The 21,722-nt window shown below is 54.8% G+C and overlaps 1 protein-coding gene across 4 annotated transcripts; it reads right to left on the reverse strand.

Annotated features, from left to right (window-relative positions):
* Window positions 1–358: 358 nt before the first annotated feature.
* On the reverse strand, window positions 359–19,763 carry PWWP2B (PWWP domain containing 2B). 4 transcript variants are annotated; one of them, XM_084800849.1, is made up of 3 exons: window positions 19,254–19,763; window positions 9,561–11,259; window positions 359–1,105 (listed from the first exon to the last, which is right to left on the reverse strand). In XM_084800849.1, the coding sequence occupies exons 1-2, from the start codon at window positions 19,460–19,462 to the stop codon at window positions 9,579–9,581; spliced, it is 1,890 nt and encodes a 629-aa protein (XP_084656975.1). In that variant the 5' UTR covers window positions 19,463–19,763; the 3' UTR covers window positions 359–1,105; window positions 9,561–9,578. The 4 variants fall into 4 exon arrangements, with proteins under 4 accessions (XP_084656975.1, XP_084656977.1, XP_084656976.1 ...); XM_084800851.1 differs by having other exon boundaries at window positions 9,866–11,259; window positions 19,254–19,760; XM_084800850.1 differs by lacking the exon at window positions 19,254–19,763 and adding an exon at window positions 18,275–19,195.
* Window positions 19,764–21,722: the final 1,959 nt, after the last annotated feature.

The raw sequence follows: 21,722 nt of genomic DNA on the forward strand, positions 1-21,722 counted from the left end.
TTGAGCACAAGGAGAAAATGGAGATGGAAGGCTTCATAGGACGAAAACGCCAAACCATCCCAGGCCCTAGTCTCTGCTGAGGGATCTAGGGTGGACCAGAAACCCAGGAGGGACGCCTGAGGCAAGGAGACTGAAACTGCCACCTAGAGCAAAGAGTGGCACCTGCTTCAGATTTGCATCCTGTCAGGTGACCATGAGTGAGCAATAAAACGGGCACCGTGCCACCTTAACAGGCATCAGAGGACCGTAGTCTCTTCTCGCAGGTCAGGCAGGTGCAGCTGTGAGGCTATACAGGCAAGAGCCTCAACACGGACTCTTGCTTGTTCCTCTGCCTGCTTAAATAAAGGAACAGAGACAGTTTTCTTTCTGTTTTCTTTTTTGGTCTTGAAAGTGACAGAGGAGAAAGGAATGTGGCCTCACAGGGCAGACTGAGCCTTGTGTATCTCCTAAACCTGAGGCTTGTTTTCTTTCTACCCTCCCCCCTCACAGTACTAGGTGACATAGCAGCATCTCAGATCAAGGCGGCCTCACAGGCCAGGGCCGGGAGCCCAGGGACCCAGGGACCCATGCTTTGAGTGGAATGTGAAGGAGGTGCAAGTCTATTCCTGGCTCAAGTGCACAGAGACCCTATACCCGGGGAGGGGCTGGAGAGGGAGAACCTCATACGTGCAATTTGGTTTCCTCAAGCCTGCAGGATGGCTGTAGCTGAATAGCCAAGGCCAGTCCCAGGTGGGTGCCCTGTAAGGGAGGCCCAGCACTCACACTAGCAGCCTCATGGGCTGGGCAGAAGTTCCTGCTTCTGTGTCAGGATGCCTAAGCCTTGCAGCTGCTAGCACACAAAGCAGCAAACATGTCACCAAGCTCCAGGACGCTTCTCAGCGAGGAATGCTGAAGCCTGAATCATGGGAACAGATACATTCGCTGAGACGAGCCAGGTGCCAAGCCGGGCCCCCTCCCTCATGCACACCTGCTCCTCTGGGGACCCGGAGTCATGCGGACCACTGTGCCCAGCATGTTTCTGCACACAGCCAGCCAGAGGCACATGGGTCCCTTGGACGGACGCCAGAAGTTCCAAGACAGCAGCTGCACCCTCATTGTCGGTGACCTTGGGAGAAGCAGAAAAACTAGAGGTTACCAAGGGGTCAATTGTAGGGAACAGGACCCTAGAGGTCAGAGTGCTTGCATGGTTGTATCAGTGCCTCCTCAGCCTTCTCCTTCGGGCTCTATGGCTTTACAGGGACCCCAGAAAGCTCATCACTTTCCCCCACCAACTCTCACTAGGCATGTGAACCATACCTCCCTTGTTCTCGAAACTTCTGGTGCCCATGGCTCAGCCATGCCTGAGGAAGGTAGAAGGTCTGAGATGGCAGAAAGATTTGGACCACAGGATCAGCCAAGTCCAGTAGGAGGGCCAAACACTGGGTCACCTCGAGGGATGTCTGCTGTTCTAGTAATGAGCTCACCACACAGGAAGTCCTTGAGTTCCTGATTGACCAGGACACATCCTCTACCCATAGGGTGAGGGAGGGCAGACCCCAAAAATGGATGATGATGATGATGATTGATGATGATGATGAGACAGAGAGAGAGAGACAGAGAGAGAGAGAGAGATATGGAGGAGATGTGGCACCGGCCCTAGGTTTACGGATACAGCCATTCTGCAGCTCCAAGCCTGGCCACTGCTACAACTCAGTGAGCACAGATCTCTGCAAGCACTGTGCTAAGCTGAGGTGTTTTGGAGAAATGTGTCAACGCAGCAGCCTTAAGCTAAAATGGATACTTAACACGTCTGAAGCGCTGAAGAACTTCTCTTCGGAGCTGCAGATAGGCCAGTAGCAAGACTATGAAGTAGGGCCACAGCCAGCTTCAGAGAGCAGAATCCTGTACGGTCTTCATGGCAGGCTCCATTTACTCACACAAACCCCAAATCTCACTCAGCAAGCCAAGTCTGTATATATGCTTATGGGGAAGAATGCTCAGAGAATGCAAAAATCTCCATCTTCCCTAGGAAAAGGACTATCGAGAATGTCCAACCCAAAAGACAGAGGAGCTGGGAATCAGGGACTGGAGAGACAGCTCTACACACACACAAAAAAGCTTGCTGTGCAAATGTGAGGACTGGAGTTTGGCTCCCCAGCACCCAGATGGGTGTGGCAACTACCTGTGATCCCAGTGCAGAAGGCATGTGTATGTTTGTGTGCATGTTTCCATGTATACATATGTACAGTGAGCAATTACAGCAGATCAGCAATCTACCGAACCAGAGGGACCTTGGTTCTCCAGGCCCTCGAGAATCAAAGGGGGAACTAAATTCATTGAGATGCATATGTTAGGAAGCCAGATGCCAACAGGTTCTGGGGTAAGTAGCCTCACCCATCACCCCAGAAGCAAAGTACAGATGGCCCATATATATACACCACACAAGCCTCTTGGTGCCCAGCGTTCCAAGCTATCCTGGTCCCACAGGCTGACCTATATCCAGGCTGGAACACATCTAAGGAAGGGATAGCTACCCTGGGCAGGGAGTCCCAGATCTCTGAATGGCCTTAGGGTGCCTGTAAGGTCTGTCTAGGCTCTGTGAAGATGTAACAGGTACACTTGCAGTGGTGGGGAGTTGGGGTGGGGGGAGCGGTGGGGAAGACAGCATGACTGAAAACCCACATCTCCTGTCCCTTCTAATGAGTGCTTTAAGGTTTAAAGGGGGCTCATATCTAGCCTGTGCTTTACTGGGGTGGGGGTGGGGGGACCCAACTCAGCCCTGGGAGACAATTAAAGCTAAGTCTCTCTAGCCACCGAGGCCTGACCTTTGGAAATGCCCTTAAACATCTGGCAATAGAAGCCTTCATTGGGGGAAATGTACAAGCTTTGAGAGGAGAAGACGGCTCCTGGCCTTGGGCCTCTCTTTGTCCTACAACCGTGGCCTTCAAAGAAGCCTTTCCTCCCACTCTCAGGGAGCTGGCCCCTTACCAGCATTGTGACCAGCACTGCAGGGCAAGCTTAGCAGCTCTAGGTTGCTGACACGCTAGAACACCAGGCCTCCCCAGAAAGCCACATTCTGCAGAGTGTCCGGCTCATCCTACTCCAACCCAGCCCGTTCTGCAGCTTGGGGCATCTCTCTACCCAAACCCAGCCTTCTCCATAGCTAAGAAACCTAGAGGGTTCACTCTTGAGCTGCCCCCCCCAACCCCCCACCCACCCACCCAGAACGACCCGGAAGTAGTTGCTGTTTGATGCTGCTCAGCCCTCAGCGGTTAGTGTTCATGAACCTGCTTATGCTAACATCAGAGGAATAAGCATCCCAGACTAAGATGCTGACTCTGGGGAGTGTCAGGAGGGACCATGGGGGATGCCAAGCAGTGGAGCCACAGAAATGCCCACAGCATTACAAAACATTTTTTAAAAAATGCAGTTAAAAAATGCAGTTAATAAATGCAAATGAAATAAGCCTGTACTTCCATATTTGCGTCACAACTCGACTCAGAGAGGAACTGTCCTCAAGGCTCTTTGTTGAAGCACAGGAATGTGAAGGCCTTAGACCAGGGCAGCCTTGGTGGCCAGCCCTCTGTGTGGATGGCATTAGTGGTCTCATGTCCCAAAACTGTCATACTGTAGTGTAACAAAGTAAAATGTCCTATGTATATAACACTCATTACTAAAAGCAATTCAGTTTTGCATATATAAAATTAGTAATTATATTACTATAATACCATTAAGAGTCAAAACCTTGCTATAAAGGGGGAAAAAAAACCAACCCCAGCACTTCCCAGTGTTAACACCAGAAGCAATAAGCTCAGGAGCAAGAGCAAGCTGGGAGCATGGAGCAGCAGCCTGGGCTCTCAGGAACTGTGAGGGCCTCAGGCCTGGCCAGAAAAATAGAGAGTGAGAGAGTGAGATGGTGGGTGGGGCAGGAAGAAGGGATGCTACCAGATGCCATGGTCACTGAAGGCCCGCGGCTGAAGAGGCAATCGACTGAGGACGGGCAATCTGAGCAGCTGAGGAACTCCTGCGGGCTGCAAGCAACGGGACCCACTGAGGAGTATTAGGCTGTTAGGAAGCACTGGCTTGTGATGGAGCTCACTGCTCAGCCAGCCCTTGCTGGAGAGCCACTGAGACCGAGGGAGGAAAACACGCACGGCTGGGCACGGATGACACGGTCAGCTCATCAGTGACTAAGTGAGCCTCGAGACCATGAGTGAGGTAGAGACTGGAGATATTCTCTTTAGGGAGCAGCTTCTGTGACAGCTTCAAATCAACCAAAGAGAGTGACCTCTTGATGGGCAGCCCGGGGAGAGGTCTATCCGATGAAGCTCGGGGTGGGGTGGGGTCAGGGACCCTGTAGCGATGGGTGTCGAGACCATGGCCTCTCACGAGAAAATAGGCAGTATTTGGCCCGAAAGGTTCCGACAGGCATGGGCATCCAGATGCTCTGGACAGGACCCATGGTACTCCCAGACACTTTAACACCTGGTATTCCCACTTACCTCCCCCAAACTGGCCTGCCTGCCTGCAGGCTCCCACATGATACCCAGTGGCAGCGGCAGGGACAGGCCACTGGGAGTCAGTGGGTGGGAAGGCCTGAGCCCCTGTAGAAGGCCTAGAATTATAGGCCTTAGTTTTCCTTGTGGAACAAAATAATTACAACCTTCCCAGGGGACCTGAGTTCCCTGAAAGCAGCGCAGAAGTCAGCTGACAACCCAGTCAGGGGAGCAGAAGCACAGGAAGGAGGAGAGCTGGCTTGGTGCGTCCCACTAAAGGATGCTGTTCCAAGCCTGGGTGGGGGCAGACACTGTGGTGTTGGGGGCGGTGCACAGTACACTCGGGGTCTGGGGGCAAGTTCCCTTTTCCACCCAGCAGGCACAGTGCCCTAGCACCTGCAATAGACTGGATCCTGGTCAACAGCCACTTTCCCAGGCGAGAAGGGCTATCGTGTTCCTCGAACTGGTGGTCTCACTGCTTTTACATATGGATCTTTCTGGAGCAACAGTTCCTTCCCTCATAGCACGGCCCTCTGGAGCACCACATCACAACGGCCCTTTGCAGGTGCTACTGCACAATCAGGCAGATACTGTGGAGGCTCTGCTGCTCCTGTGGGCCCTGGACCTACCTATCCTTGAAGCTCCGTCTCTTCTCCACTACATGAAAGGCTGGGGGCAGACGGTGTGTGAAGGTACTCTAAGGAACACCATGCTGGCAATGGTGACTGAAGAGGATGACCCTATAGACTTAGACTCAAGCCTCTGGACCAGGATTACATCAGCTTCTATCACGTACTTTTACGGATAAAACCGATTAGATAGTTCTGAGATAGTTACACTGAACTATGCAGGTGCCCCCCTCAACCCCCACAGCCATTATGGGCCCTTTTCAGAAGAAAGGCAGCTTATGATACCACACCAAGGAAGAGGAAGCTCCCACATTATGGAGGCAGACTAGAGGAACGTTACCACAGTCAGGAGCACCTGAAGCCACCAGGAGCTGGAGAGCTGGCTACCTTCTCCGCTTTCAGAGGGAGCTTGGCTGGGCTTAACTCGATTCCAGACCTTTGACTCTAAAGGACATGGGGGTGTTTGTAGGCCCTACTCTGTGGCAGTTTGTTGCCATGGCCACAGGACAAACAGACTCTAGGAAGGATGACAGCTCAGCCAAGGGCATGGGTGTGCTATACTCCCTGGGAAAGCTTTCAACCTAGCAGCCTGGCGACTGCTCCCATATCTGGGACCTGTGATGTCTCTACTGTCCTAGGGGCAGGGTCACCCCATCTTCTCTGTAGGGAAGTGCCATAATTTCCAGTCCACATAGCAGCCAAGCAGTGTGCAGGTTACCTGGCAACCCTGTGTCTCTGTCCACAGATTGCCCCAGGGAAAACAGAAAAGAGGCACCATCAACTGTTGGTAGCTCCCAGGGTCTCAGGGCAGGTATGCTGTACACCACTTGTATAATCCCTAGACAGAACCTGGCAACCATCAACCCAGTACTTTGTTTTCATAGTGCTGTGGTACAGGGTGGGCAAGACCCCATCCCATTGCCGTCAGCCCCGAGGCCTTCTCTCTGATCCTATATGACTTCCTGTCCCTCAAGGATAGTCGGCCTATTCTTTTTCCCTCTTCCTGCTCCCATAGTGCTATCTCTTATCACCCCTACCACATCCCTCCGCACTGAGGCTCTGAATAGAGCCTTGCTAGCCACAGCGAGGTCCTCTCCCACTCTTTCTCTCACAATGTCCTCACCAATGTCACATCGAAGGCCCCTCACTTCTAGTTTGTGATACCAGGCCTCTGAGCTTTCTACTAGAGCCACTATAAGCCAGGCCTCGGGCACTTTCTCAATTCCATTAGCCCACTAGGGCCACCCTGAGGTCTGTATTGTGGGACAGGGAGTGGCAGCACCCTCTTGTCCTAGGAGTCAACGGCACACATTGGCCAAGCTCCGCAGATAGTTTCAGCATAAATGACCAGACCTGACTGCTTCTCTGAGCCCCCTTTTGCAGGCGCCTTTGTTTCTAGGGTCAGGCCAGAGTCTGCACCACCTGGAACAGGGTCTGCCCTGGAACTGCCTCTCACAATGCCCTACAGGTACCCCACTTGGATCTCAGCTCAAGTCACTTCCTCCAGGAAGCTCTCCCAGATAACAGTGTAGGTATGCATTCCCACCAAAGGATCTGCTTCAAAGCCCTGGTCTGCAGTTCAGTATTTGAAGGGTGGGTGGCAGACACACTAGCCAGAGGAGGAAGATAGGACCAGGGGCTGGAGAGGAAATATCGCAGCCTCAAGAACATGACCTCAAACCAACGCATTTCAGTTTTTGCTGGCCTAGGCGGAAGGTATAGATAGTCAAGCCCTCTGATTGGGGAGCACCCACTCACATGTAGGACAAAATTGGTCAGCCCCTGCCCTGTCCAATCAGGGGTATAGGCACTGCTTCTATGCAAGAAACTCTAAGAGCTTCTTGCCCCCCAGATACTAAACTCACCCCAGAGCCACTGGGTAAACAATCTAGCCTGGAGAAGGTATGTGGCCGCCTCCAAAGGCAGCTACCTACAAGTTTATTCCTGAGCCCCCAGTGTTGCTGTCCCCCTCACACATCCACAAGCCACGTGCTGTTGTCACTCTGGGCATGTATGAGTCGGGGCAGCCTAGCCTAGCCACCTGGATCAGAGACTCACTTGGAGGAGTCATTGAGTCTGATGCACAAGTAGACACCATGCCCCAGGAAAGCCCTTGGGGACCCGCCTCCACCACCCATGTTCAGTGTGTCCACACCAAGTCCCCTTAGCTGGTTAGCTATCCAACGAGGTGGGTAAAGGATCTCTCAGGAATGGGATACTGAGCTCCATGCCTCTGAAAGGGAATAAATACAGCTATGCTTCATGCTTCCTGAGATAGCTCCCAGCACATGTGAGAGTGGCACTCCCCACCCCCACCCCCAATCATTGAAGAACTGCTGTCCCTGTCACAGCTGTCTTCACATAGTTTCAGGGTCAGATATGGTCTGGCAGTGTGCTGGAGCCAGAAGCTGACCTTCTCAATCAGGCCTCTATCTCCGGGGCAACTTCCTGTTCTCAAATGTCCCGGCCAGCAACTACGCCCTTCACTGGGTCCCCACCAGCATCTCAACAGCTTCTGCTTAGAGAGGGCCAGGTCCCCAAGTTTTCCCTCCTGTGCAAGCTGGAAAGGCTTGACCCCAAGCACAAGGGACTCTGCAAAGCACATTTGTCCACCAAGGGACCCTAATTCACCCAGCAGGAGGCCCTGGCTACAAACACCAGCTCGGTTCACGGATGAGCACTTGACCTGCCTGGCACGAACCTCCTCTCCATGTTTATAAAGTCCTTACAAAAGCAAAACACCAGACAGATGAGCACCACTGAGTACTTGGCTGCTACAGGGACCCAGTGCCCCACACTCCCAGAAGGCAAAGGGCTGCTGGGTGCATGCTGGTCCAGGCACAGCCCAGGACCAGGGGCCAGGCAAACCAGTTGGGTGAGATTTTTCCCTCTGCTTCCGGATAAACAGGGCCAGCCTACAAGGCTGCATTCTCCAAGGTACAGCTAAAGCCTGGCTGGGTTTCCAGAGCCCGTGGGTCCCTTTGGGTAGATGTTTCCAGTTGCCATCCCTGTCTACACAGCTGTTGTGATGGGAATTAAAAGGTTATGAGGACCAGGCTGGACTCCATCTCTCACCAGGAGCTGGGTTTATGCTACATAATTGGGGCACATGAGATGGGCTCTCAGTCATCAACCATACTGTCACCAGCCAAGACAGTACCATGTCCAGCTACTGAGCTGAGAGCCAAGGCAGGGAATAGGATGAGGAGGGGCCCAGCCAGGTGGAGAGTGCTCCAGGACTGAGCATGGCTGCTGCTGAGGTTCTGTCAGGGCCAGGATACAGTAGGGAGAATCAGGGCAAGTCACCTGACCTTTCTCTGATTAGCTTGATGGATGCTCTTGCCTTGAGATATAGGGAGGCTGCTGCCACAGCCCTCATGCCTGTACCTGCCTCATCCTACACAAAGGTTCCCAAATTGAGAAGAAATAGACCTGGCTGTGTAGAGAGAGGTTTATGCATAACCAGAGACCAGTGGAGAAGGTAGAGACCAGAGCAGCCTGAGAGCTTCCTCTCCCGGGACCTCCAATGCAAAGAAGAAGAAGCAACAAAGAGGCTGCCTGGAGCCAAGAAGAGCCCTGGACCAGACCTCTTCAGAGTCATCACCGCAGTCACAGCTGGAAGTGGCTATCAGATGCGAGTATGCCCAGTGAAAAGTACAGGCATGATGTATCCCTTCATAACGTTGCCAGACACCCTACATGGTGACCACAGGGCCACCAGAGAGTCCCCCAGCTCCGTAAGATGACACCCATGACACCCACAAGCCTGAATGATGGCATCCCCTACCACACGTGATCACTGGCTACTAAACCACAGAGTTCTATGAGAAGACACTGTACAGAGCACCCACCACCACCCAGAACTGGGGCCGCCTGGCTCCACTGGGAATCATTCAGGAACCATCACACATACAGGGAAGGAGGGAGGGGGCGTGCTGAGGAGAACAGCCAGCTTTAGGAGCTGAGGGCAGCTCCACTGGAGGCTAAGATGCTCTCCTTTGCCTTGCCTCCCTCCTCCCGGCAGTCAGATGCCCGGCTAGCACTACATACACCCACTACTGCAAGGCCACTAGTGTTTGGGAAGAGAGTGAAAGAAGTCCCCTGGGATGACAGAAGATGAGTGCCTGCCCTCTCTTGACCCTAGCCAGAGTCAGGCAAACTGCATCCCTTTCTCAAAAATCCTAGCAGAAAGACTCCTGGGGCGGCTTTTAACAACCGGCTGCAAAACTCAAAACACACACACAAACAAACCTTCGATAACCGGACCCTTTAAAGCATCTCTCTTGGGATGTGTGAGCGCCAGGGTCAACATCAGTGAGGGCGCTGGTGTTTTAGGACAGCCCCTTTCTGAGCCACAGGCCCAATGTTTGGCTCCCTGGTGGCTGGATGCTGACATAAAGCTCATGGTCGCTGCATCAGGAACAGCAGGCACCCAGTGAACAGAGCACTCACTCACCTGCTCTTGGAACCAAAGTTACATTTCAAATTGGGTCAAGAGCTCCCTTATTTCTGGGGCCACATGTTGTGTGGCATTTGCAGCCTCGGTTATAGCTCTCCGATACATCCCCTTCTTCTTACGGTTAAATCTCAGTTTGAAAAATTCAGAGAAAGGGGACAGTTTTGAAATAGACAGGAATGATGTCGTTGGAGACCCAAACCATGACACTTTCGCTTCTTGCCAAGAGGGCTCTCCATCCTCCTTCTGGCCAAGGCTGATGTCAAGGACACGCGCCGGCCACCAGGGAAAACCATGAATCTTACCCCACACAACGTCCCCTACAGCCACCGTCCTTCCGTCTTCAGTCACGCACTGTGAGACGCTCTGCGTGTGCAGCCTGACCGTGAGGGGAGGGACCGTCTGGCGAGTGTTAGTGGAAGACGAAGGAACAGAGGCACTGTCGCCAGATGACAGGTCCCCTGTGTCTGGAGATGTCACTTCTGAACCGGATGATTTCAATTCATCCAGGCTGTCGGTGCTGCACACAGATTCACTGGTACAGTCTACTGCTTTTCTCCCAGGGCAGTCGACAAGGAAAGCCAAGCCATCACGTCCGTGTTTACCTTGGGGAAAACTTTTGAGGTCGTCGTCCTCACCAGAACTTGCAGAGGACATGTCCTCCAGCCCATGGGTAGAGCCATCAGCAAAGAGAGCAGGAGAGCTGGCCAGGGGGCCTCGTGGGCATCCATTCAGCTCCTCTACCAGCTCAGCCCTGTACAGAGGCTCATGGTCCCCGTCCCCTAGCCGGTGGGGCTTCAGGCGGATTTTGGGAGGTGGGAGGTCAGAGATAGGAGGCACTGGACGAGTCAGCTTCAGCTTAGGGATGGAGGCTGAAGGCCCATTGGATGGTCGGTCTCCACCGCCCCTGGGCTCCACGTCCCTCACTACCTCAGAGTCCTGGCTGCCATTCTGTAGAGACTGTTGGGGGCAGAAGGGTTCCACAGAGCCATGCACTCTGGATGGGATCTTGACCACCTCACCCTTGCCCTGGGGTGTGCTGTAGGAAATCTTGATGACTGGGCTCCGCGGGATATGCTCTCCAAGAACCCTGTCCTCTTCCCGCTTCTCCCTCTTGCTCCTCCTCGGGGCGGCCGCAGCTATAGAGTCACTGTCCACTGGTTCCTCTGGCTTGCGGTGCTCACTGTCAGGGCCACTGCCTAGCCTCCGGCGGGGTTTGGGAGTGTTCAGGGGGCCGGGACTGGCCTCCTGAGGACTCACAGATCTCTTGCATTTCTCACACAGGACTTGGCGTGGCCGCAGGCGGATTGTGCTAAGGATGAGTCGGCCAGGATCCCGGTTTCGGGACAGTCGCCGACGGGTCCGCTTGATGGTCCTGGGTGGGGGCTGTGGCACCCACTGCTGGTAGGTGTTCCTCAGCCATAGTGGGTGGGGAAAGGGAGCACCCTCAAAGTAAGGTGGGAAGGGAGGCAGCTTCCCAGCAGGCAGAGGTGGTATGAGAGGTGGGGGGGGCTCCGGCCCAGCTGTCTTGGGAGGCTGATCCTTCTCAGGGTCTTTGTGGTTAGAAGGCAGGGATCCTGGTTCCAGGGGCATCACTTCTCTAGTTCCCTCCTCAGGAACCTGGCCATGACAGCTGATGACAGAGGGGTTGTCAGCCAGAGGCAGCAGAGTAGATGGAGATAGGCCAAAGAGGCCAGACCTGGTAGACAGGAACAAAATCAGAGTGAGAGTGGTGAGTGTTCTAAGCTATGCCCAGCACCTGTCACCTAGCCAGCTCTAGGCCTGAGAGGCTATCTGGATCTAGGTCCAGAGTGGTAGATTGGCATTAAACAGGTACGAAGGTCCCCACATGTCCTGTGACATGTGGCTTGAAGGCTTCTTCTTGGTCATTGGGTATTAGCCTAGCCATATGCATCCATAGCCACAAGAAGAAGGTGGGCTTGGGGCTGGAATACTTCTAGAAGACTCATTAGAGCATCTGCATCTGGACACAGGGCATGGCCCGAGAGAGAATCCAACTATCCCATAGCCAGTAGCCACAGAGCCCAGGCCTCTGTTCATCTATCTCACTTTTCCTTCCTTTTCCTTTAAGAGAACTAAGGACTTAGCTTCCTGGGACCCCTCTCCACACAAGGAAAGCATCCTGACCCTGAATAAATGTCTTATGGAGCACCCTGGTCCCAGATGCCTAATATGTGTCAGTGTGTGCAAGGTGGGAACCACAGCTGCTGCTGCCCTGAGGCCAGAGGTGCTAGAGCCCCTTGGGGCGCTGTAACCTCCCAACGTCTCACAATTGGCCTCTACTTCCACGGCCCCTAGACAGCCTGTCACCCCTGGACCCCACCCTCAAAAGACACCATCGTATCCCAAATCAGAGTGTTGGCAGAAAGGGGAAGCTGGAATACTCGTCCGGGGGACCACTAGTATTCCTGTGAGAGTAACAGGCATCCAGGTCCTGGGGAAGGGAGCAGAAGGCAGGAACTGGGGAAAATGGTACCCTGCCCAAACAGGACTAAGAGGTAGAGGAGGCGCCATAGGGCAGCAGGAAGGCACGGCAAGAGGATGGTTTGAAAGGCAATGCAGACAAGGGACTAGGGATGGAGAGTTGCTATCTAATGCCCCTCTCCCTGGCCGGCTTCCTTGGTCACACAGAACATGAGGTGGGGATTCCCTCTAGCCCCTCCTCTTCTCTGTTCATCCGTCCAGCCTCCTTGCACTGACCACTTGACAGGTGTTATAGCAGAGGGCACTCCGGGGGCTCTGCTTGCTTCAGCCCCAGAGGCCTAGGGCAGCATCTGCATGCTAAAGATAGACACCCAGTACTTGGCTACAAACCCAGGTCCTGACTTGGGCCAGGGCACTAAAGAACCACCACAGGCTGGAGCTGCTCCTTTCCCAGAGTCCAGGGAGCCAGATTCTCCTGAGAAATGGCACAGCCCTGGCAGCATGTGCCTGTTCTTCCTTCCTGGAGCTACTGCCCTGCTCCTGCTTTGGCCACACCCAAGGCCTGCCCCCTGGGTAAATAGCAGAATAGCTCACCTCAGGCCAAGGCAGGGTAGCTGATGACCTTCCCCTAGGAGCCATGAAAGTAGCTGGGGCCAACTGCTAGACTTTGGGAAGCCATGTAGTACCAGGGCTCTGCTTTGGTGCTTGTACCCTTAGGCAGCAAAGGCTGTGGCTGTGGCTCTGACTTAAGTTCCCTCAACCCTTTAGCAGTTCCATGAAATGACCAGCCATGACACTCCCTTGTAAAAAGTAACTTTCATTGTCTGAGGTAATTATCATCTTGGAGGCTTACTTCCTCCATCTGCTTACCTAGGCCTAGTCCTGGAAGCTTCCAGCCTCAGTACAATCTAATCTAGGCCTAGAATGTTTTTCAGCCTCTGAGATTTACTGCTGAATAAGCTCACCCTTTCTAGTTCTTTCTGAACTGTGGCTGGCTGGTTCAACTCAGCTGTTCCGGCTCAAACTCCTCTCCAAGCTGCCTGATTCAATCTGGCTTCTCTCAGTTTCTCACTGAATTTCTTCTCTGCGTGGCCTCAAATTAACTCTAGCAATCTGTTCCAATCTTCTGGCTCCTTCTCATTCTCTGGCTCATTCTGTCTTCACCTGTGTCTAGCGTGTTCTTTCTTCAACCTCTCTCTGTAAAACTCTCCCGGTAAAAACAGCCTCTGAGTTCCATCAACTGAACTGCCATGAACTCAACTCTACTGCACTGCCTCTCAACTCACTGACTCAAGAGAACTGCCTGAGCAGCCCTGACTAGAGCTCAGAGATCTGCATGCCTCCTCTGTCTCCTGCGTGTTAGGATTAAAGGTGTGTGCCACCACACCTGGACCTAAGCTTTTCTTACTGAAACTTGCTCTATACCAGGCTGGCCTTGAACTCAGAGATCTGCTTGCCTCTGTCTCCTGGATTAAAGGTGTGTCTGTATTCCAGCTGGATCACACAGACCTAGACATTCTTTAGATGTGATCTCTTGTGCGAGCAGCCATGTTGTGAATTAAAATTCCTCTATACTTCCTGTTCTTAGATAAGATAATGAGGTAAAAGGACCTGCAAACATGCCCCAGCTGGGCAGTCAGTCCTGTGATGTTGGGATACATTACCTCCAAGTATGGAGATGGCCATGGTACAAGTGATCAAACTATGACCTTGGGGTCCATGGGGAATATGGCTCCCCTGACAAGGCCAGGCAGTGGTCCAAGCTGGCCAGTCTCAAGGACAGAGGCCCACAGGAACTGGTACGGGCCTTGGCAGTGAGAGGAGCCTGTTAGGGTTCACAAGGGACTAAGAGGGCCTGATGAATACATGCAGCTTTGGGGTGGTAACTTTGGATAGAGGGTGTGTAGGAGAGGTGCCAGGAGATTGGGAAATGATTCACCAGGGTAAGAGCCCGTGTCTCCCAGATAGCATAGCACTGAACTTCTGATTTCAGGAAAAGATGGGGAAACTGAGGAGGGTTGAGAAGCCCAGGAGGCTGCAAGATGGAGCCATATCCAAAAGCAAAAGCAGTACAAACCCAAAGGGGACAGGGCTCCTGACAATGCTGAATTTCTCCAATGTTCTGATGAGGACCACTCCTGGGAGCATATTGGCTGACCCAAAGTCCTCAGCAAGACCCCAGTGGCTAAATCACATCCCTGGGGGCTCACCTGAGGGTATGTCTCAGCCACTCACCCAGAGTAGCCTGGCTAAGGCCAGCCCATGGACGGGAAGAACACAGTTCTGGCTGCCTGCCAGAGCTCTGGGCTGCCCTCGCTTGCAGCTGCCTTCATCCAGCTTCCCAGATCCACGGGCCGACCCAGGACTCATGGGGTTGCTGGCGCCCAAGTGGCACCCTTCCACCCCTACTACGTCTGTCTGGGACCTTCCTCCCCCAGCCTGTGGTGGCAGAGGCCATCCTGCCACTGCCTGAGGGTTGAGTCAACAGGCTCCTGGATCAGAAGGCATGCGGATGTGCAAAACTGGGCGGGAGCCTGCGGAAACTTCTCTACACAGCTTTGTTGCCAGGAGCCTGCAGCCCCAGGAAGGCCCAAGTCCAAACACCCAAGGCCCCTGCTTGGGATGTTCACCAGGGCTTGCTTGCTTTAGAAAGACCCTGTGGTCCTTCTGAAGGCCAGCAAACAGCCAGTGAGCAGTAGGGCTAGAGCTGGTCTGGGCCAAGAATAGGCAGATCTTGAAGCAAACAGTGGGCTGCTTGCGACTGCGAAGTGCACAGAGGCCTCCAGGGGCCACCTCTGCTCTGGGAGTGGAGGTGAGTAGGTTTTCAGGACAAGTTACAGCCTGGACACCAGAGCATACGGCTGGACCTGCCCCACATCCTTGGGCAAGGACCCCAGATTTCCAGGGGAGAATGGGTGTGGACCCTGCATCCTACATTTATTAGCATCAAAGACTTGTTAGCACTAAATCATCCCTAAGCCCTAGGGCTCCCCCAGGAGCTCAGACCTGGTCCACCTCATCCCCTATGTCTTCCTTGCCCACTCAGTCAACATCTCTATGGTAAAGCCCCCAAGGCCAGCATGCCAGCCAGGACCCCAGCACACTAGCTGTGACACACAAGGCACCTAGGACTCTCCATTTCTTTGAAAGCAGAGAGGATGTCTGAGCGTTACTGTGCCTCCGTGCCTACCACATAATCTCAGGAGTACTCATAAGCAGCTGAGCTGCCATCCTGGATGGCATATTCCAGGACAGAACTTGGTGCTCTTTAGCCTGGTGACAGGTAGCGACTGTGGTCTTGGTCACAGAGGAAGTCATGCTGGTAGGCTCAGGTAGGCTCAGGGGTCGTGTGGTACAGTTAAGAATCAATAGTGCAAGCACGCCTTTAATCCCAGCCCTCAGGAGGCAGAGGCCAGCTTGGTCTATAGAGCAATTCAGGGCAGCCAGAACTGTTACACAGAGAAAGCATGTCTCAAGACCCCTACCCCCCACCCCACCCCACCCCCACCCCTGGCCCCAAATCAATAGCTCAGATTAGAAGTCCTAAGTCAGTGGGCCTTTGCTGTCTACAGGCTACCTTCAGTCAGGGTTACCTCACCTGAGTGCTCAACAAAGACACACACACACCACCTGCCGAGTAGAGTCACCCCACCCCTTCATACACAACTTAGATCAGTATACTTTGGATGGGATCCTCAAATTTGTAAGTAGTGTCATAGAGGCAGCTTGTCAGCAGCTCAACCCATTTCCCTGGCATGATGTAGCTGCTCAGTGACTATACAGGAATGCTCAGGTACACAGAGCAGCAGCAGCAGCAGCGAACTTACTTCACACTGCTCTACAGCCAGGCAGCAGATTCAGGATGTAAGTAGGAGGAGGAACTTGGCACTGTACCAGGTGGCTTGCGGGCAAGACCCCCTCAGAGCTCCCCAGCCATCTGCAGGCAGGGGAGGGAAGAGAGAAGACATCTTTCTAACTCCATGATGGGCAGCAGTAGTGGCTGGGTCCCACCTCAGCCCTTCCCACCCATGCAGCCTATATGAATGAGGCCATCTGGGTGATACTTCCAATCTAACAAGGGGAACACACAGTAATTAGGAACCACAAACAAAGGACAACTGGGCCACCAGGTCTGTATCAAAGCCATGGGAGCTCTCTGGGAGTGGTGGTGCACGCCTGTAAATCCCAGCACTCGGGAGGCAGAGGCAAGTGGATCTCTATGAGTTCAAGGCCAGCCTGGTCTACCAAGTGAGTCTAGGACAGCCAAAGCTACACAGAGAAATCGTCTCAAAACAACAAAAAGCTATGGGAGCTCTGATGCCTATAAACCCCACTAGCACCCCAGGAATGCTGGCCTGCTTGCTCCTTTGAGCCCCAAAGGCTCCCTTGAGGTGGGAAGAAATAGGAGTTAGAAGCTCCTATCCACAGACTGGGCCTCCATAGGAGTAAGGACAGGTACTGGACCTTGAGGAGAAACTGGTACCTGGGAGGGCAGGTCAGCATGTGGATACTGTGGGCTGAAAGCCTACCACCCCCCCCCCACCCCCCCCCCACCCCCCACCCCCGCCAAGAACACCCAGACAGCTCCTAAGCCTCCTTACACAGTCTTGCCTGACAAACAGGGCTGTAAACATTAGCTTTGCAACTGATAATACTCTGGAAAGACACTGGAAACAGAAACCATGGGTGGCCAGCAGGAAAGATGAGGGGTGGGCAAGAAGGAGAAACAGTTTCAAGGCCAAGCCTGGGAAGGCAGGAGGGACAGGGAATCTTTATCTTCAGATTTTCTGCAAGGGCACAGAAACAACCAAAACCAGGCGCAGAGAAGAGGCACCGAGGCGGAGCTCCTGGCTCCAAGGGGTTCCAGTTGTGGCAGACTGTAGGGCATACACTCAGGCGCATCCTAGAGCTGCCAGTTTCCATGCTCAGGATGCCAGCAACTAGCTTCTTTTCCTGAAGGGTGTATGGAATCTGCAAGCCAGGTTAAGCCATGGGCCTGAGGGCAGGGATCTCCCTTTCTCTGTAGCCACCCTCAGCCACAAGCTAGGACTACCCCAGTCTATCTTATTCTGAGCACTGGAGACTGAGAGCTGAGGAAATGCAGGTCCTCTGCTGCAGACCCTCTCTGGGGAGAGAGGCCAGAGCAGGCTGCACAGGTAGAGCAGGGCAGCCCTGCAGGTTCAGGGCTGAGCCAGACTTGCCTTGGGGGGGGGGGGGGGACGGGACAGCAAATCAGCAGGGTGGGGGAGGACTGAGTTGGAAGCTCAGCTTTCAGGTGGCTATTCCGCAGCCCCCGACTGTCACCGCACTCGCTGTACTAACCGACAAGAGAGGGGCAACCAGTCACACGGGAGGCCATATGTTAAGTCACATGACTTGTGCATAAATGGCTTCTGGCACACCTAATGAAGACATGTCAGCAGGGTAACTGTCAAAGGAGGAAGGGCTCTGCTCTGTGCTGGGAACCCAGGAAAATCTGGGCTTTGGGAAGGTAAAAAGTTGGGTCTTTGAAAGCGGAGCCTTCCTCTGTTCCCAGTTCCAGAATAAAACCTGGCTGGAGCAGAAGAGTCACAAGCTGATTAATGCCTAATCATTTATCCGGCAGTGACAGCGCACTGCCATGTGACTCTGGGTTCAGGTGGCTGCTCTGCGCTGCAGGAGCCCTGCAAGGGGTGCACAGGTGGTGTCAGGAGTCGAGCCCAAAATGCCCCTCCAGTTGAGGAATTGGCCCTGGAACTTGTATCTTCCACTCCCCCGCAAGGCACCTCGCCCACAGCAGTGTTTCTACACCCTGCAGTCGTCGCAGCCGGTCCCCATCAGCCACTCCTACAATCCTTGGGATCCACGACAGACAGGGCTTCCCCTCTTGTGACAGGTGAGGCCACGGCGTAAATGACCCCCTTAAACAAATCACAATTCTGCAAACAGTCGAATTCAACAGTGCGTCTGAACAAAGAAAAGTGCGTTAATTATGGAAGATGTGCGGAGTTTCAGGCAAAGCTTCCCGTCCGTTCCGGCCGGCACCCGCAGCCCCTCTGCGGGGACGCACGCTCTCCTGCCCCGAAAGTCACCGCGACTTTGGGAGAGAGCCACTTTCGCACCCAGACCGGCGGCCAGCTGGCGCGCCTCGAAACCCCGGCCCGGCGGAAACTGAAAGCGGCGCCCGGCTTTGCAGCTCCTCCCGGAGCCCGCATCGGAGCCTTGAATCGGCGGGGGAGTGTCCCGGGGGATTCCAAGGAGTCCCTGGCCCGCGACCCTGCCCCGCTCACTTTTTCGTGCAATCCAGCAGGATCCCAGCAAAGCTACGCTCGCCACAGCTCACGGTGACCACTAGTGCGCCGTTGACGACCTGTTCCACCCGCACCGGCAACCGGCAGCCGGCCCGCGGCTCCATGCTCCCGCCGCCTCCGGAGGCCGCCCCCGCCCGCCACCGCCACCGCCGCCGCCGCCGGGTCAGCCCCGCGTGACGCCGCCTGACGTCACAAAGCTCTCTCTGCCGGCCGCCACCGCGGAGCTGGGCTGGGGCGCGCGGCCGCGGGCTGCGCTCCCGGGAGCCGGAGGGCGTGGGGCAGTCCGCCTGCAGCGTGCGCCCAACAGCCGGCTCTCAGAGCTGGGCTGGAAACGCATTGCGGGTCCCTACCGGGCGGAGAGGAGGGACCATTAATCTTGCAGCTACACTGGCTAGGAATGCCCCCTAGGAGGCCTAGCCAGGAACCGAGGGGTAGCGGGGACAGTCCCGGGGCCCAGGCCCTTCCCCCCACTCTGCTGTTCTGGGTCCCACCCCGAGCCCCACCTCCTTCCTGATCTCTTCCCGGGGCCACTCCCAGAGCCCGGCTCAGCCTGGGGCCCTTCCCCCATGCACTCTGGGGTCCCCTTTCTACCGGCCTGTGCTAATGTACCCCGGCAGCGTCTCCTACTCCTACGCACGATTCCTATGTCCACTCGGTACTTGGGAAAGTCTGTGGGCGCTTGTATTTGAAGTGAGTCAGGCCTGGCAGAGGAGACTCGGGGTGCCGAGGGACACAACTGGGGCCCTTGCAAGAGGCCTACTGTCGCCTTCACCACACAGGCGACCAAGTACTAGGCTACCCAGGTGTGCTTGGCGCCTCCTGGGCAACTATAGGGCTCGCGCCAGTTCGAGGACCTCTCAGGGCGCATGGGCGGCCACCACTAATGTTGAGAAGATAATTCCATCCAGACCTCTAAGACCAGTCTCTTGAGTCTCGGGGGTGCTGCAGCACGCCTCACCTAGTGTACACTAGGAAGAGCTTCCTCTGGCGAGCAAAAGTCAGGCACCCGGGCGCGCGCAACCCGGCCCACGGGGCCAGCCTGGCCATGAGTGGGAGGTGGCGGCGCCCGGCAGACGCCTGACCGCCACCCCAGACCTCCTCCGGCTTCCGCAAGCACTTGCACTCTGGATCCGGATTCGGAACCGGTAACTGACAAGGGTCGGTCATGTCGCAATGACCAACCGCATCAGCGAAGCCGGCCCCTAAGCCTGCCTTGCATCGCCTTGACGCAGCTGGTGACACCAAAAGGGCACCAAACTGCCTACTAGTCGGCTGGGCCCACGTCCCCTTCAGCTGGGGAGAGGAGTTCTTGCTCCGCTGGGACCTGCTTCGGGGCTGCTGCCACTGACGCCGCTAAAGACAGTCTAGGCCGCCCCGGCGCCGCTCTACCTCGCCTTAAGGCTACTAGAGCAGATGAGAAAGTCTGGGCGGAGTCCGGCTGAGGGGCAGTCCTCCCTCCCCCACGCGTCTGTTTTCCGCCTGCCTTCTCCCCAGAGCTAGCTGGGTGCTGCAGATTTTGGAGGTTGGGCGGGGGGGGGGGGGGGGGGGAGGGAGGGAGTGGCTGCAGGAATCAGTCCCAGGTGGAGGGCTGGTGGGAGGCTGCCGACTCGTTCCACCCAGATACTGAGCATCTGTGCCTGAGTACTGGGGATGTCTGCTAAGGACAGACTACAACAGGACCGCCCCCGCCCTCCTCCCTCACCCCCCCCTAGCAACTGGGGCAATCGGAAAAGACACTTGAGCAAGTAGGTGCTCTTGTGGGGGAACCCCCAGGTAGTGGAGGCAAGGGTAGAAAGTACATTTACTACCCATGCTCTGCTGTGGGGCATGGAGCGAGGCTCATCTTGGAAACTGTGGGTAAGGGGCCTCTATTAACTTGTAGGTGTGTGCCAGAGGAGGAGTTTAGTTGTGGTAAGGGACAGTGGCTTGGAGATCTGCAAGTCCAAGTGACACAGGGAACAGAGACATCATCCTGTGGCAGGAAACTAGCTCCTGGTCAGAGCTAGGGAGCAGAGGGAGGGGACCACAAGCCACCTGTGCCGCTTTCTGAAGCTGCCTGCCAGTTTTGTGCTGTGTATTTTAATGTGTTTGGAAGCCATTTTAAACAAAAAACAAAAAACCTGTTCTCTGTTTGGCAGACTATTTAAACAGCCAACAAGGAGATGGATTTGCAATTTAAACACAGGCCTTTTAGAGCCTCATCCCAGCCCCGCCCACCTGGACAAGGAAGGTAGCCAGCCGCAAGCCACTTCCCCTTTGGAGCCTGGCCTAGGCTTCAGGACTCACCTCCCACAGCTGTCTGGCCCTGCCACTTGCCACTAGGTCTGTGCCTGCCTCCGCTTTACAGCCTTACAGACGACTTACTCCCTTGCAGGCCCCGGCAGAGCACTGTCCTCTAGAATCCCACTGATTCACTAAGTAGCTCTAGTGGGGTGACAGTGCTCCCAGCCCATGACTGTGAAGGGTGCCACCACAGCCACAGACCTGGTCAGACAATTGGTGATACACTCTTACTTATGAACGCACGAGCACACACCTGGGCCTGCCTGGGCCTCATTTTTCTGAAATTACCAGGTCCTGCCAGATGGGCAGTCCCTTCAACCAACAAGGCCTGACTTTGTCAGAACTCAAGCTTTTGAGACAGAATCCAAGGGCCAGGTCTGGGTGGAGACACAGAATAAGGTCAGTGATATGCAGGTCCTGGGGGTCACTAAGCATTGTAGAGTGGGGCACCAGAGCACACTAGGGCTCCCTGCCCCCACCCACCTCCTGCTAGGGGCAGGTCACACTTCCCTGAATGTCCTCCCTGGCAAGGCCTCCTGGAGTCTTTGTAGCTGAAGATCCTGGACCTCCCACAGGTCACAGAGTTTTGGAAGCTGGACCGGTTCCTATCTGGCCACCTTGCAAGGGCTCCTCTGAAGGGATCCTGCCCTTAGGAATCAGAATAATCGTGACAAGCTTAGGGTGGGGGGAGGGGACTTGGGGTGGGGGGAGGGGACTTGGGGTGGGGGTGGGGGCTGCCTGTCAGCAGCAGTAGTACAGAGGCAGGAAACAGCCTCATGCTCCACCAAGCACCCTGAGATCAGAGGCCTTCATTCAGGATCGAAGTTGGGGAGATTTTTTTTTCCCCCTGGGACAGGGTTTTTCTGTGTAACAGTCCTTCCTGTCTTGGAACTCACTTTGTAGAGCAAGCTGGCCTCAAACTCACAGAGATCCACCTGCCTCTGCCTCCTAAATGCTGGGATTAAAGGCATGGACCACCACCACACCCCCCTCTTAGTTGCAAAGATTTTAACTTTTTTTTTTCCCCAGACAGGATTTCTTCATGTAACCTTGACTGTCCTGGACTCACTTTGTACACTAGGCTGGCCTCGAACTCACAAGATCCGTCTGTCTCTGCCTCCTGAGTGCTGGGATTAAAGGCTTG

The sequence above is a fragment of the Acomys minous genome (genome assembly GCF_964271855.1).
Source record: "Acomys minous genome assembly, chromosome: 2".
In the NCBI taxonomy this organism is placed as follows: Eukaryota; Metazoa; Chordata; class Mammalia; order Rodentia; family Muridae; genus Acomys; species Acomys minous.

What these genes read in the sequence shown, in the direction of transcription:
- PWWP2B (XM_084800849.1), bottom strand. Translation starts at nt 19,462, where the DNA reads ATGACCGACCCTTGTCAGTTACCGGTTCCGAATCCGGATCCAGAGTGC. An exon ending in CTCTTCCTAGTGTACACTAG is followed by an intron (nt 11,260 to 19,253) that starts GTGAGGCGTGCT and finishes CCTGTCTACCAG; the next exon opens with GTCTGGCCTCTTTGGCCTAT.